A 13,529-nucleotide genomic window follows, 5' to 3' on the forward strand; every position below is an offset into this window, starting at 1 on the left:
CAACCTCAGCAGGGCTAAGATTATAATGATTTATCCCTGGGGAAACACACAGTGGTCCTGGGATCAATGCAGGGATCGCTTCCTTAAACTTAGCTACAACATTATCTTAAAGACATCTGCTATAGTAAGACTGTGTTCTGAGCATAGAAGAATCCTTAATCATAAATGTAAACGTGATCAAAGAATGGTCTGACAGGAGTGGGTTCTGAGGGAACACTGACACATGTTCTACCTCAACACCATAAGGCAGAACTAGAGCTAAGGTGTGGATGAAGCTATGAGTTGGTTGGTTTATCTGCTGGAGGAAACCAACTGACTCAAGTAATGAAATGAAGCCATTTCTGAAGCTGTCATTTATAACGTCTATATGTATATTAAAGTCTCCAATAATAATGACTTTGTCCATTCTAAGGACCAAGTCAGATAAGAAATCAGAGAACTCAGAAAGGAACTCTGAATTCTGTCCAGCAGGGGGCCGATATATAACTACAAACAAAAGTGGCTTTTCTGTCCTGACAATCCAGGGTCCAGACCAGGATGCAGAGTTGTAGTCTTACACACCTCTCTGCTGCTTCCATAGAACCCTCATCCACCAACAATAACATATTTAACACTATAGAGGTAGTCTCTGTCCCACGGTTAAAAGTTCACCAAGCACAGAGCAGGGGAGCGGTCAATCACCATAATCTTATCAAAATTAACACCAAAGCACAAATTGGAGAAACTAACATCACAATTAAATGTGGACTATTAAATATTAGATCTCTTTTGTGTAAATCCCTGTTAGTGCACGACCTGATAGCGGATCATCACATTGATTTATTTTGTCTTACTGAGACCTGGCTTCAGGAGGAGTATGTTAGCTTAAATGAATCTACTCCTCCTACCCATCTTAATTATCATATTCCTTGTGGCACTGGTCTAGGAGGGGGAGTGGCAGCAATCTATCACTACAAGTTATTAATTAATCCTTGCCCCATCCCAACACACCTGTTGAAGGATGTTTTACCATTGATAGGCAGTTCTATCCTGGACCAGATCAATGGTTCTTTAGTGACAGGTTATGTACCCCGGTCCTACAAGGTGGCAGTGATTAAGCCGTTGCTTAAAAAACCCTTACTGGATCCGGACGTACTAGCAAATTATAGGCCGATATCCAACCTTCCTTTTATCTCTAAAATTCTAGAGAAGGCTGTGGTGACTCAGTTACTGGAGCACCTGCAGAGGAACAGCCTGTTTGAGATGTTTCAGTCAGGCTTTAGAGCTCACCACAGCACAGAAACAGCACTTCTTAAAGTTACTAATGATCTTCTCATAGCTTCAGATCATGGACTGGTTTCTATGCTGGTTCTGCTGAACCTCAGTGCTGCTTTTGATACAGTTGATCACAGCATCCTGTTACAGAGACTGGAACATATGATTGGGATCAAAAGGACAGCACTAGACTGGTTTAGATCATATTTATCAGATACCAGTTTGCTCATGTCCACAGCATTCTCTCTGCCTACAGTAGGGTTAGCCATGGAGTTCCACAAGATTCTGTACTTGGACCAATCCTTTTCACCTTGTACATGCTTCCCTTAGGAAACATTATTCAGCAGCATGGAATAAATTTTCATTGTTATGCTGATGACAGATTAATCCATGAAACAAGGAGACAGGCTGGACTATTGTAATTCTTTATTATCAGGGTGTCCAAACAACTCTTTAAGAAGCCTCCAGATGATCCAAAATGCTGCAGCCAGAGTTCTGACAGGTATTGACAAAAGAGATCACATAACTCCTGTAATGGCATCTCTTCATTGGCTGACAATTAAATTTAGAATAATTTTTACATTTTTTCTTCTGACCTATAAGGTCCTCAGAGGCCAAGCTCCATCCTACCTGGAGGAGCTAGTGATACCTTATCAGCCCAATAGACCGCTCCGCTCTCAGAATGTTGGTCTACTTGTGGTCCCCAGAGTCTTTAAAGGTAGTATGGGGGGCCGAGCATTTAGCTACCAGGCCCCCCTGCTATGGAACCAGCTCCCTGTCCAGGTACGGGAGGCTGACTCCATCTCTATTTTTAAGAATAGACTTAAAACCTACCTCTTTGAAAAAGCTTACTGTCACTAATTCTGTAGTTTCAGTTACTATCCTAGACAGACACATTATCATACTTAGGGGGTCGTGTAATTATTAAGTTAACATCTTATAGTTGTGCTGCTATAGGCCAAGGCTGCCGGGGTCCAGAAACATGATCACCTGACAGGATTCTTCCTGTTAAAGGGGAGTTTTTTCTTGCCACTGTTGCAATATATCGTACCTTCTGTTAGAACTGTTGCTACCTACTTTACCTGCATGTGAACTTCCACATTTTTATAATATTTACATATTCTCTGGTTGTGGCATTTTATTTTTAATTGACATTTTTGGTTTTATTCTCCACTAAGGACATCTAACCAGATCAATAAAAGAAGACACCATGACTAAAGGAACAGATTTGAGAGCTTAGTCACCATCAAGAATCACAAAAATGAATAGATAGGCATGAGTTGAACTCCTTGTTTATTTCACTGGAAAACTCACATCACCATTTCCTCATATCCGCAGCTCCAGGACATTACTTTTGTTTCTGCATTATGGAAGATACACTTTATAACAAATGGACTCACAGAGTTGATAGCAGTAAAGACTCAGACTTTTTCTCAGCCTTCTATACAAAAGGATGCAGCTAATACTTCAGAAACACATTATTAATAGCAATGTCAAACCCACAGCAGTTACATTATATTAACATCAAACACGTTTTCCACAAACCTGTTAACTGAGCACATAAGCTGCAGAAAACATCTCAACACACACTGGGGGAGCTGGACATGTCACCCGTCCATCTAAAGGACCAAACTATTCTGTCACACCTCCATACCCAGAGCCAATTACATTCTCCAGAGTTTGACTGTGGAGGTCAAAGTGCCAGAACCAAATCCAGGCAGACAAGAAGAGAACATACAAATTCAATACAGAACCCAAAACTTTCGTACTGTGAGGTAACAATTACACATTCAAAGGTTCATACAAACATCTGATTTAGGATCTAATGTGTAAATTTACCATTACTATCTTTAGATTCGCCCATTTTGGCTGAAGTATGTTGAACTCAGCCAAACACAAATCCCACAAATCAATTTTCATCACCGCTGGTGACTGCGCTCCTAGTAATCATTTATAAAGAATATGAATGATTCATTAACCACTGAATAAATAATTGGTCACAGCTTAAATTCCCCTTTGTTATGCAGCGGTTTCACAAAACAAACACTTTTTCAACAACAGTGCATCTGTTATTAGTTCCCATGAGCTTTTATGTGTAATGTTGCTCTTCTGTAAAGTCATTAAAAGGCTTTATCCTATAAAATACAGAGTAAGCTGCTGACTGGGGTGTCTTTTTTTATTGAAATTCCTTCACAGGTAGTTCGGCTGTCAATTGAGGTCCTCCGAAATCTTGAATTTCAGCTGCATCACTTGATCATTTTAGCTGCTTTCCTCTCTGTGTTGTTTTCAACAGTCTTTCAACAGATGGTGTTTTTTCCAATTATGTCTGTTTTGATGTCGCTGGCAGTACCGATGTGTGTGAGCAGCATCACAGTTGGATGGCTGTTGTTCTCCTCGGTGGCGACTTCGTGCGACTCAGTGGCGGGGTTGCCTGAGCTGACATTGCCGTGGTGACAGCAGCAGAATAGTATCCTGACAACAGGTCTGAACACTCTGTAGAGTCCGTGGCGGGCGCTTTCACTCACAAAACAGTAGAGAGCAGGGTCAGCAAGGCAATTCAGGCTGGTCAACAGCAACGACAGGTGGTAGTAGTTGAATATTCCTGGAGAACAACAACAACAGTACTCACAACCACAAATTCTTGCATTCTATTGCAGTACCGGTATATTTATTTCCTGGCAACAAACCTGCAATAAAGGTGCAGTCCCGTTCCAACAGGGTTCTTACCAACAGGATCATGTGATATGGAGAGAAACAGATGAGGAAGATGAGGATGGTGCTGCTGACTAACTGTCTGATCCTTATCTTCTGATCAGGTTGTGTCCCAGCACTCCGACTCACAGTGCGAAGGACACACAGGTAGCTAATCTGGACAGAAAGATCCCTTCGTTGAATCAAAGAAAACTTATCATTTCCAATCAGTAATATCCCTTAACTGACAAGAAGTAATGTTGATTGTAGCCTGAAGAAGTTAGTAAAAGGTGTGAGGGGTCACAGGAGGTGAGATCTACCACAGACCAGTGACCAAAATGGAGCTGAGCCAACAAACAAAGCGCTCAATCTACCAGATGGTCTCTGTTCCTCCTCTCATCCACACCCATGAGCGAGGGTTCATGACCAGAACAGAAGATCAGAGATAGAAACAGCAGAAGGTTGTCTCCCATCCTGATAGGGTGAGAAGTTCAGCCATGTGTGATGGACTATGAGCAGAGTAGCAGCTCCTTTGCATAGAGAGAAGTCAGCGAGGCCAGTGTGTGCTGTCCTGACCCAGTTCAAGGGTCTAAGGACAGAGAATGTCACTGTCCTTGTGACTTTGAAGCCCTCTGAGGTTAAAACTGTGATTTTGGGCTCTAAATAAATTTGGTACAATTTGTTTTTGATTAGTGGTGATACTTGGAACACAGGACAGCTGAAATTCCGGTTGGTCTCACTCCACAGATATTATCTCACATGTTTTATCAGCACAAGTCGGACAGTTGGCGAACACCTCAGGATGTCCCGACCAAAGGTGCGAACAAACCCATGCCCTTGTGTCAGTGGTGTATGATATTTTGGGATATTTGGGGATATTTTGGCCTCTTCACACAATGGGAGGAAGCAGTGACGTGCTTCTTATATCAATGGTTCTGCCACAATAATTCATTGTTCTATAGAGTGATGTGTCGTACAGGCGCAACACAGCAGCAGCTGTCTGTTGACTCTTAAAGACATGAACTGAGATACAGCATTCATTTTGTTGTCAGACAGGAAATAACATCTTTAAGAATGTTTTAGAAAGATTATTTTAGAGACCATTAAGGGTCTAGATGATGAATTATGCTGTGTTCATACACCAGTTCTTCACAAGGCTCCCAGGATGGGTGATGTTGAGGAAGCTCTATTAACAAACTTTCACCTTTAATTCACTATCTCATCTGAGATGTGGCCATAGATTAAGATATTAAAGACATAATTTTCATCCAAGCACTTTTTTAATGCAGCCTGAAAGAACTGTTGCATTGAATTCAAGCAATATTGCATTTATAGATTAGATGTTATCTCACCGTCAGTATAATCAGTGGGAAAATGAAGCCAATAATGAAGCGGTAATAGTTGATTGGATATTCCCATGGCTTCATGGGGTAGTGCTCAAAGCACACCGACTGGTTCCTGCGGGTTTGGCTAAGTTCTTTGTGGTGGAAGAAGACTATACCCACCGCGATCTCTTTCAACCAGATGAAGGCGCTAATGAACCAGGCTGTGTTCATAGAGCGGAGAGAGGTGAACCTGCGGCCAAGAACAAGAAACAGGTCAAAGGGCAAACGTGAGAAACTCAAACTCCGTATGAAGTGAAGGAAAACTGCAACAGGTGCTGATTACTTTAAAGGATGGACCACAGCCAGGTAGCGATCCAGACTGACACAGCAGAGAAAACCTATGCTAACATAGATATTCTCGTAGAGCAGGAAGCCGCAGAGTTGACACAACCACTCTCGGTGGCGCCAGTCATCATCCTGAAATGGCAAAAAATGAGAAATCACACAAAAAATACAATACTTCTGTAGAGATAATTTACTTTTAACAAGATTATTCATTCACTGAGATTCAGACATGAAACACATTCAAATGTAAACATAACTGCAGCCAAAATCAAGTGAACAAGTGAACCCAACCGGGGGCTTTTCCAGATATATATAATTACAACAGAATCAATCTGTTTAGATTTCTATTTTATTAAGCCATTACAATGTGTGTTTTTAAAATGATTTTAATGGTTATGGGGAGGTGGCAGCTTCATCTGTAGGGCACTGGTTAAAATGCATAAAGTTTAAGGTTCAAGCCCTGATGTGGACTACCCTTGAGCAAGGTACCGAACTCCCACATGATCACATAGGGCCCTGCAATGAGCCCACGTGGAGCTGGGATAGGCTCCAGCCCCCCCATGACCCCAATAAGGGTATAGAAGTCCAGAAAAAAGAGAAAAGTGTCATGTTCTCTTTCATTACATACATGACCAGCATCCATTTTTAATCTTCTGTATGGCACAAGCTCATTCATGGCTCAAGTTCATTCAAGATTCAAGATTTACTTTATTCATCCCCAAAGGGAAACTGAAATTCATGATAGATAGTGAGTCTCAGTTCATGTTACGTTTAATGCAGGTTCATGGGTTTCTGTGGGTTATGGAACTACACTTGTTGGTTGAAATAAAGTGGCACATCTATCAGGTTACACTCAGCACAGTTCCATAAAAGAAATGACAAAGCTGGTCAACAGATGGAAGAGAAGCCAGATTTATCTGAGACAGAAGGACGGAGCAGATTTATCAGGATCAGTACTCAAAGGCTTGACCAAACCGGTACAGAATCAGGGTTCAGGGAAAAAACAGAGTCCCTTTAGCCCTTTAGTGGGCAGATGAGCAGGCGGAGGTACAAATGATCTAGACAGACTCAGAGGTCAAAAACAGAAACTGATCAGAAACACTCAAAGGAAAAACAGCTGGAACGCTCACGTTGAACCAGAAGATGATCAGACAGTGAAATTAAATTAAATACAGTTTAAACAAAGGAGGGGGGGGGGGGGGGGGGGGACAATGAGTCACAGGCAGAACATGTGATGACGGGCGACCCACTCACAGGGGGAAACTGGGCAGGAAGACAAGAAAAACACTAGACTTCAAAATAAGACAAGGACAAGAACTGTGAAGAACAGAGCAGACATCAAGCCGGTCCTGACGGGGTTTAGCTTACCTGGAAGATGTACTGCAGCCACAGTGGTAACGATGCCAGATACAACAGATCGGACACAGTGAGGTTGATCAAATACACTCCGAGCTCATTCTTCTGCTTCAGCTGCACAGCTGCATGGTATAAAGCATAGAGGTTGGAGGGAACGCCGATCTGAAAGCAAGAGAAAACAGGAACTAAAACATGGCACACAACAGCTACCTTTACACAATTGGTCACCAAATACAATTCATTTCTTGAGGTAGAATATATTATTTATTTATTTATTATGTAAAGGTTTAGAATTGGACAAAACCTGGGCATGACTGTGTTTGCGTTCTGCCAGATCACTAGAAGCCAGTAGGCCAGTAAGTTTGTGTGTGTGTGTGTGTGTGTGTGTGTGTGTGTGCACGCAAGAGGACATTTTGGCTGGTCCTCACAACTTCAAAGGACTGTTTGAGGGTTAAGACCTAGTTTTATGGTTGAGGTCAGACTTTAGGGTCAGGGTCGGGGGACTGGGTAATGTATTTCTATCTATTAAAGTCCTCACAAAGATAGAATTACAATTTTTAAGAGGCTTTTAAAAACAGGAAGTGAGTCAGTCTGGCTGATGTTGAAGGGGAGCTGGTGCAGCAACAGAAAGCGTGGTCCCCTCTCAGCCTTCTCCTTTATTTGGGGGAAACCCACCTAGACTGACCTGCTGACCTGGAGTGCCAGAGGTCGGGGCAAGACAGTAATGGCATTTAAAAGCAAATAAATTCATTTTAAAATCAAAACCCGCAAAATAACAGAAATTGAGCCTTCCATTAAAAGCCACGAACCTGCCTGTTGGAGCAGTCTAGCTCAGCCCAACATGGAGCATGAATCAAGGATGGAATCAAAGCGTGAAGCTGCAATAAACCACTGAGCCGATTTGAGCATCCAGTTTAAAATCAATGTCCCCCCCAAAAAAAGAGAGATAGATTTCCAGCGTTTCACCCAGATTTGCTGCTCTGAGTTTAACATTATATGCACGGTTTAAGTCCTTGGGATTGATGATCACACACCCTCATCTAAAGAACATTGGTTTTAACAATAAAGCAGCACATTAGGCAGAGCGATCCTGCAGCTGTGGCTCAGCCAGGCTGCGTGCGTGGCTGCGATGAGGCAACGCTACACTCAACCCTATGAAACATCTCACACACTCATAAATAAAAGCTAATCTGGAGATGTCATCTGAGCATCTCTCGCTATCTCGTTGCTTTATGGAGGAGTGTTCTCCAGGTGTGGATGCGCACTTACCAGCAGAATGAGAATGTAGACGCCGGAGAAGACGTACTGGTGGATTTCATGACTAATGGTGCAGTTAATCACGTCCTCTTCAGACATGGTGACCCCGTCACGCTCGCATCAGAGCACGTTTACCCGATGCATGGTGGCAGGGAGCCTTTCAGACACGCTGGCAACAGCAGACACAACCAGAACCCTCCTGGGGCTGATGTCAGTGACCAGGGCTCCTGTAAAAGATGAAATCCTTTCATTTTGTCCCGGGAAGAGATTTAAAGACTGATCTCACATTTACAGTAGGGTGTTGGATAGAAGTTTGTGTATATATGTGTCCTTCAGGATTACTTTATTCAACCGTTGTTGTTCGGGGTTGGAGGGCTGTGCCTGTGGCGTTCATGCTGTCACAGTGGATTTCCAGACAATATAAATTAAGTGGTGAGGACACAGCCAAACTGATTCAAAGATAAGCCACTGAATGGCTTCAGCGGCTCTGAGATGAAGCAATTACTCTATAATCTGTTCCGACACGGTCGTGTTCATGTGAGAGGAAGCAGAGAGGATTTACTCTATGGAGCTATCGGCTATATCACATTATATTCATGTAATTAAGACATTTTCTGATTATACAAAGCAACCACAAATAAGGAATTGTTGTCAGGGCAACAGATGATGGAGTGAAAAGTGATATTGATTACAAAAAATTGGCACACTGGTCAGTTGTGTGCTACAGAAGGGTCGGGGTGACTGTAAGGATCTACACCCAAACACCTGTGATTCCTTCAGACGTAGCAGGTTATTGAATCATTGATCTTCTAAAACATCATCAATCACCAACCATGGCAACAAAACAATCCTCACAATCTGACAATGGTGTCACCAGACAGCAAATCTCCTCATGCAGGTTGTGTTTCCACCGTGACTTCAACCTTCTGCTGTGTTTGGGTTTGGAGGGTCGCTAGCATATAAATCAGCCCCTTCGGTGGGGACCATCAACGCCGCATCCTACGGTCTGGAGTGAAAATGTTCACACCTTCAGGATCTGGCACATGGCCGTCGCCACAGCGCTTGTTCTACGGGACGGGAAGCGCGGCTTTGCAGGCTTTGGCAGCAGCAAACATGCTCACATTCACACGGAGGCTCGTAAACAAGGCTGAATTAAGGTCAATGCGAACAACAGTTGTCGCTGTTCTGATTTGATTATGGGTGGACATGTGGAGCTTTGATTGGTTGGGAGACACCCGTGTGATAAATGGCCTGGATAAAGGTAAAAGCTACAGTCTCCGTTGCTCTCTGAAGTGATTAAACACGTTGACTCTTCATGCTGCTCTTGTTTGAGGCTTCTGGAGAAAATATGGCCTTTTGTTCTGACCTCTCAGTAACGTCCGCCCAGGCTCTGATGGAGGCTTTGAGGCACTTCTGAGTCCTGGATTTGATGGGACTCCTCAATGGGTTTATTTGCTTTAATAATCCTGGATATATCCAATCGGTCTCATGGCCACGGTTTCTGCGCTGAGGCAACAACTGACAAATGTTGTTTGGAAAATAAGAAATGACGACGTTCATACAAGTGACTTCCCAGAATCTGTGGAGGGACACGGAATCCTTGAACGCTGCTGTCTTTCACTTTATTTGTAGGTCAGAAACACAAACTTACATCCTGTGAACTCATTGTGTGTTAGCTGCAACGCTACAGCAATATGGCACCGTGCAGGAGAAGAACAGCGAGTACATGCCGGTCATTTTCTCTGCTGGACAATCACAAGCAAACCTGGGTGGTCACGTGACATGGAAGCTAACGGAAATACAGAATACTTGAAGATCCACGTGATAAAAACACAAAATTCCAGATCATCAGGAGAGACGGTCCCTGGGAAATCTCTCATACACTACATTCTTCCAAGAAAAAAATGTGGTACCCAAAACAGACAATGCAAATAAAAAGTGAGCTAAACTAACCAAACCCACAATGTTAAAACCCCCCACACACACGTGGATTCATCCCACATGGGCAGAACAAAGATTTCTGTTGACTTTGATGATTCTGATGTGTCTGACTGCTCATCTCTGTCACTTTAAAACTGACTAAAGACGCCATTTGTCCTAACCCAGTGTGCATTACGCAGTTCTGGTGTAATAACATGCCAGAGCTTGGTCCTGCAACACATCAGAGCCTCTCAGTGCCTTAAAAGTTGCCACAGCATCCAAAGGTGCACAACAAAGAGTGAGGCATATGCAATCAATAACAACAATCAGATATTTGCTGCATGGTTCCATTTTATCACCCACAATAGGCTGGGGTACAGAAACTGCCAGTCTGACCTTTAACTGGGAATTAAATGAATGAATTTATGCTCTAAATTACAAAGGTGGCTACTTGTTTGTGCTTCATGAACATCTGTCTGCACCAGTTGTGACACCTAAATGTTTTAATGCTTCAGTAGCGTGAATATATAGTAACACATTTGCATTCGATTCTCACAGAGGTCGTCACCTTTATAATAGGAGCCAAGAGGTGTGAAAGCACCCACATATATAAACGACGCTGTTGTTTTAGCAATATAGGATCATTAATTTAACATAACAAAAGTGTTCCATCAGAATACTGACCTATGACTTCAAAATACACAATAGGGACCTAATTTTAAATATTTCAGCATAATGAATAAACATTCTTAGTGTTGTTTATTGGCTTACAGATGATTAAATAATCATTTATATTGAGGATTTGTGTGCTAAAGTTGCTGTTTCTGCAGGCAACAACCTTTAAATGACCTTGTTTTAGATGGCCTGTAAATTTTATCTAATAATCTTAATTTCTTACCCTGAAAATTTTTAATAAAAAATAAAACTAAGCTCAGGGGACAGTTTTTAAAAATCTGACACACATCATTGTGTTTGGAGACATCATAGCATTTGATTTTAAAAATACTAAAAAATACTAAACTGCATCTCACAAAGTCTTTGGGTTTAAAAAGTTTAGCAGTGGTTTGACCAGTTTTACACTGCAGTTTAAATCACATTCTAATACCTCCGCTGATTTATGTTTACAGAAACATTACTTCATCTTTGCTGTAAGAATGTAAATGATATAAATAAATAGATAAATAAATGCCATGCAGCCTCCACAGCAGATCGAAGACTGGGAGATTAACCTTCTGATCAATATCTTAACTTATTTCCCAACAGCTTGTTGAGCGTTATTATTCTTCCCTGATTACTGAACCTGACAGCCGTAACCATGACAACAGCAGCAAGTTATACATCAGGCAAACAGAGGGTCCATGAATGTCAACATTCTGCGGCCAACAGATTTCCACTGCCACAGCCGTCACCCTGTCGGCTGTTAGAGACCAAACATCCTAAAGAATCCAGAATGGTCATTACAGCCTGACAGAAATATTCAATTGCACAAGAACTGTGGAGCTTTCTCTTCTTTCCTCACAGAATAATGCTCGAACAAACTGCCTCAGCTTCATACAATCATTTCATAGACTAAATAAATGAATGAATGTTGGGCCTGTAGCAGCAGCGCTAGTGCGATGCCGTGGTCATATTTATGTTAATGAGCTTTCCTGACTAACTGACGTGGAGCTGCTCACTTTTTCCAACAGTAAATCATCTTCTGGCTCATATTTGGGGTTGTTTTTTTTTAAATTACAGCCTGAATGTGAGACCTGTCCTCCTCTTCAAAATTGTCCAGATCCCGAGCTGACAGGCGTCTGTCAGAGGAGCCCAAATTACCCATCAGCAAGGACCATTAACGGATGCCTTTGAGAAGCTCGCACCAAAAGTCTGGTCCGGGAGGAATAATGGATGTTTTAGTTCACCACGGTGCTAAAATGGAGGTAAATTTGGTAAGAATAGATTGCTTCTGCCCACTTCCTATGGTTGACCTGACTACTAATCCTGCTGTAGATTGAGTTTACTTCCACCCCCCAATTAGCAGATAATGTCGCAGAAATACAAAAAGAAATGGAAAAATCTGGAATTACAAATAATGAAATGAAAAAAAAGGGAAAATACAGAAATAAATGAAAGGGTAAAAACAAAAGAATAAATAAATCTCCCAAATAACATTTTTATTGACCAAAAGGAGGCTCTTGCACGTGGAAAGCAATAACCGGCATCTGGGCAGGGACCCGAGGGACGGCTGATGCTGCAGAATATCAAATGTGAATGTGAGACCATGAGGCGAGCTCTTGTACCGCGTGCAACAGCCAAGCCAGGAAAAGGAGGAGGACTGTAACCGCCAGTAAAACAAAAGCCAAGATGAGGAAAACACAAAAAACACTTGAAAACGACACACTGACTGTGATAACCAGCTTCAAAAGCTTTTTTTTTACCATCTTATTGCTTCACACATGCTGTTGGTGTTAGTTGTTGTTAGATATGATGTGTTTGTGGACCATAAATATTTGCCGATGGACGAAAGGCTGAAAAGAACATGAGCTGTTACAGCAGCTCCTTTATTCTGTCCATCCAACTCCTCAATAATAAAGGCGGGTGTGAAATCCAGCTGCAAACTGCACCCCAAATAAGCATCATGGCTCACGTTGGCCCACGAGCTGCTGTGACACGCAATGTGGTCAGACTTTGAGCACATCTTCAGCACATGGCTTGCCCAACATGAGCAAATCACAAACACGTCGGTTTTCAGTTTCCTGAACAATTCACATACAGCACATAAAAAACGGATGTTGCGGATGTGTGATAGAGGAAGAACCAAAGCGTGAGAGACACACAGAGAGAATTCATGCACTCGTGTTTCTAACACCGGAGACCATTAAGAGCTGTGCTGGTGATGTCAGAGCTGACAGATCCCAGCAGAAATATAAGTAGCAAGATTACTTTGGAATTTGAATGGCAGCAACAATTAAAAAATGATCATAAAGGCTCAGGAAGACTCTCACAGCAGCTCCTCTGATGAATATTTAAAGACATAAAAGCGATCATTTCTTACCGACTCTTTCCGGAATGATGGTCTGTACCAAACTGATCGCTCTCTCTCTCTCAGTGCCTCTCTCTACCACCCCCCCGCACCTCTCTCTCTCCACGCACATACCGCGACAGCAAACTCGCCAACTATGTGACAAAATGTAAATTTATGGGAGTGTTTTAAAACATCTGCCCCATGTTGTTTCTACACTGTTGTGAAATCGCTGTTCATATAATGAAAAATAAGTCATGAGAACATCTTTATTAACTGTTCGTTTCAACTATCCTGCTCACTTGTTGAGCTAAGAATGAAGTGAATATTTTTAAGGTGACATAAAACAGGCAATATTAAGAGGTTAGTGGGATTAG

General features: G+C 42.2%; 1 protein-coding gene across 2 annotated transcripts; it reads right to left on the minus strand.

The window, feature by feature from the left end:
• Positions 1-2,530: 2,530 nt before the first annotated feature.
• On the minus strand, positions 2,531-13,529 carry LOC130539837 (ovarian cancer G-protein coupled receptor 1-like). 2 transcript variants are annotated; one of them, XM_057058468.1, is made up of 7 exons: positions 13,186-13,529; positions 8,241-8,455; positions 6,984-7,133; positions 5,614-5,747; positions 5,451-5,520; positions 3,942-4,122; positions 2,531-3,856 (listed from the first exon to the last, which is right to left on the minus strand). In XM_057058468.1, exons 2-7 carry the CDS (start codon positions 8,325-8,327, stop codon positions 3,552-3,554), a joined length of 927 nt encoding a protein of 308 aa, XP_056914448.1. In that variant the 5' UTR covers positions 8,328-8,455; positions 13,186-13,529; the 3' UTR covers positions 2,531-3,551. The 2 variants fall into 2 exon arrangements, with proteins under 2 accessions (XP_056914448.1, XP_056914447.1); XM_057058467.1 differs by having other exon boundaries at positions 5,298-5,520.

Source organism: Takifugu flavidus, chromosome 16 (assembly GCF_003711565.1).
Source record: "Takifugu flavidus isolate HTHZ2018 chromosome 16, ASM371156v2, whole genome shotgun sequence".
NCBI lineage: Eukaryota > Metazoa > Chordata > Actinopteri > Tetraodontiformes > Tetraodontidae > Takifugu > Takifugu flavidus.

What these genes read in the sequence shown, in the direction of transcription:
- LOC130539837 (XM_057058467.1), bottom strand. Translation starts at nt 8,327, where the DNA reads ATGTCTGAAGAGGACGTGATTAACTGCACCATTAGTCATGAAATCCAC. An exon ending in TCCCACTGATTATACTGACG is followed by an intron (nt 4,123 to 5,297) that starts GTGAGATAACAT and finishes CTTTCTGTCCAG; the next exon opens with ATTAGCTACCTGTGTGTCCT. An exon ending in GGACTGCACCTTTATTGCAG is followed by an intron (nt 3,857 to 3,941) that starts GTTTGTTGCCAG and finishes GTTGTTCTCCAG; the next exon opens with GAATATTCAACTACTACCAC.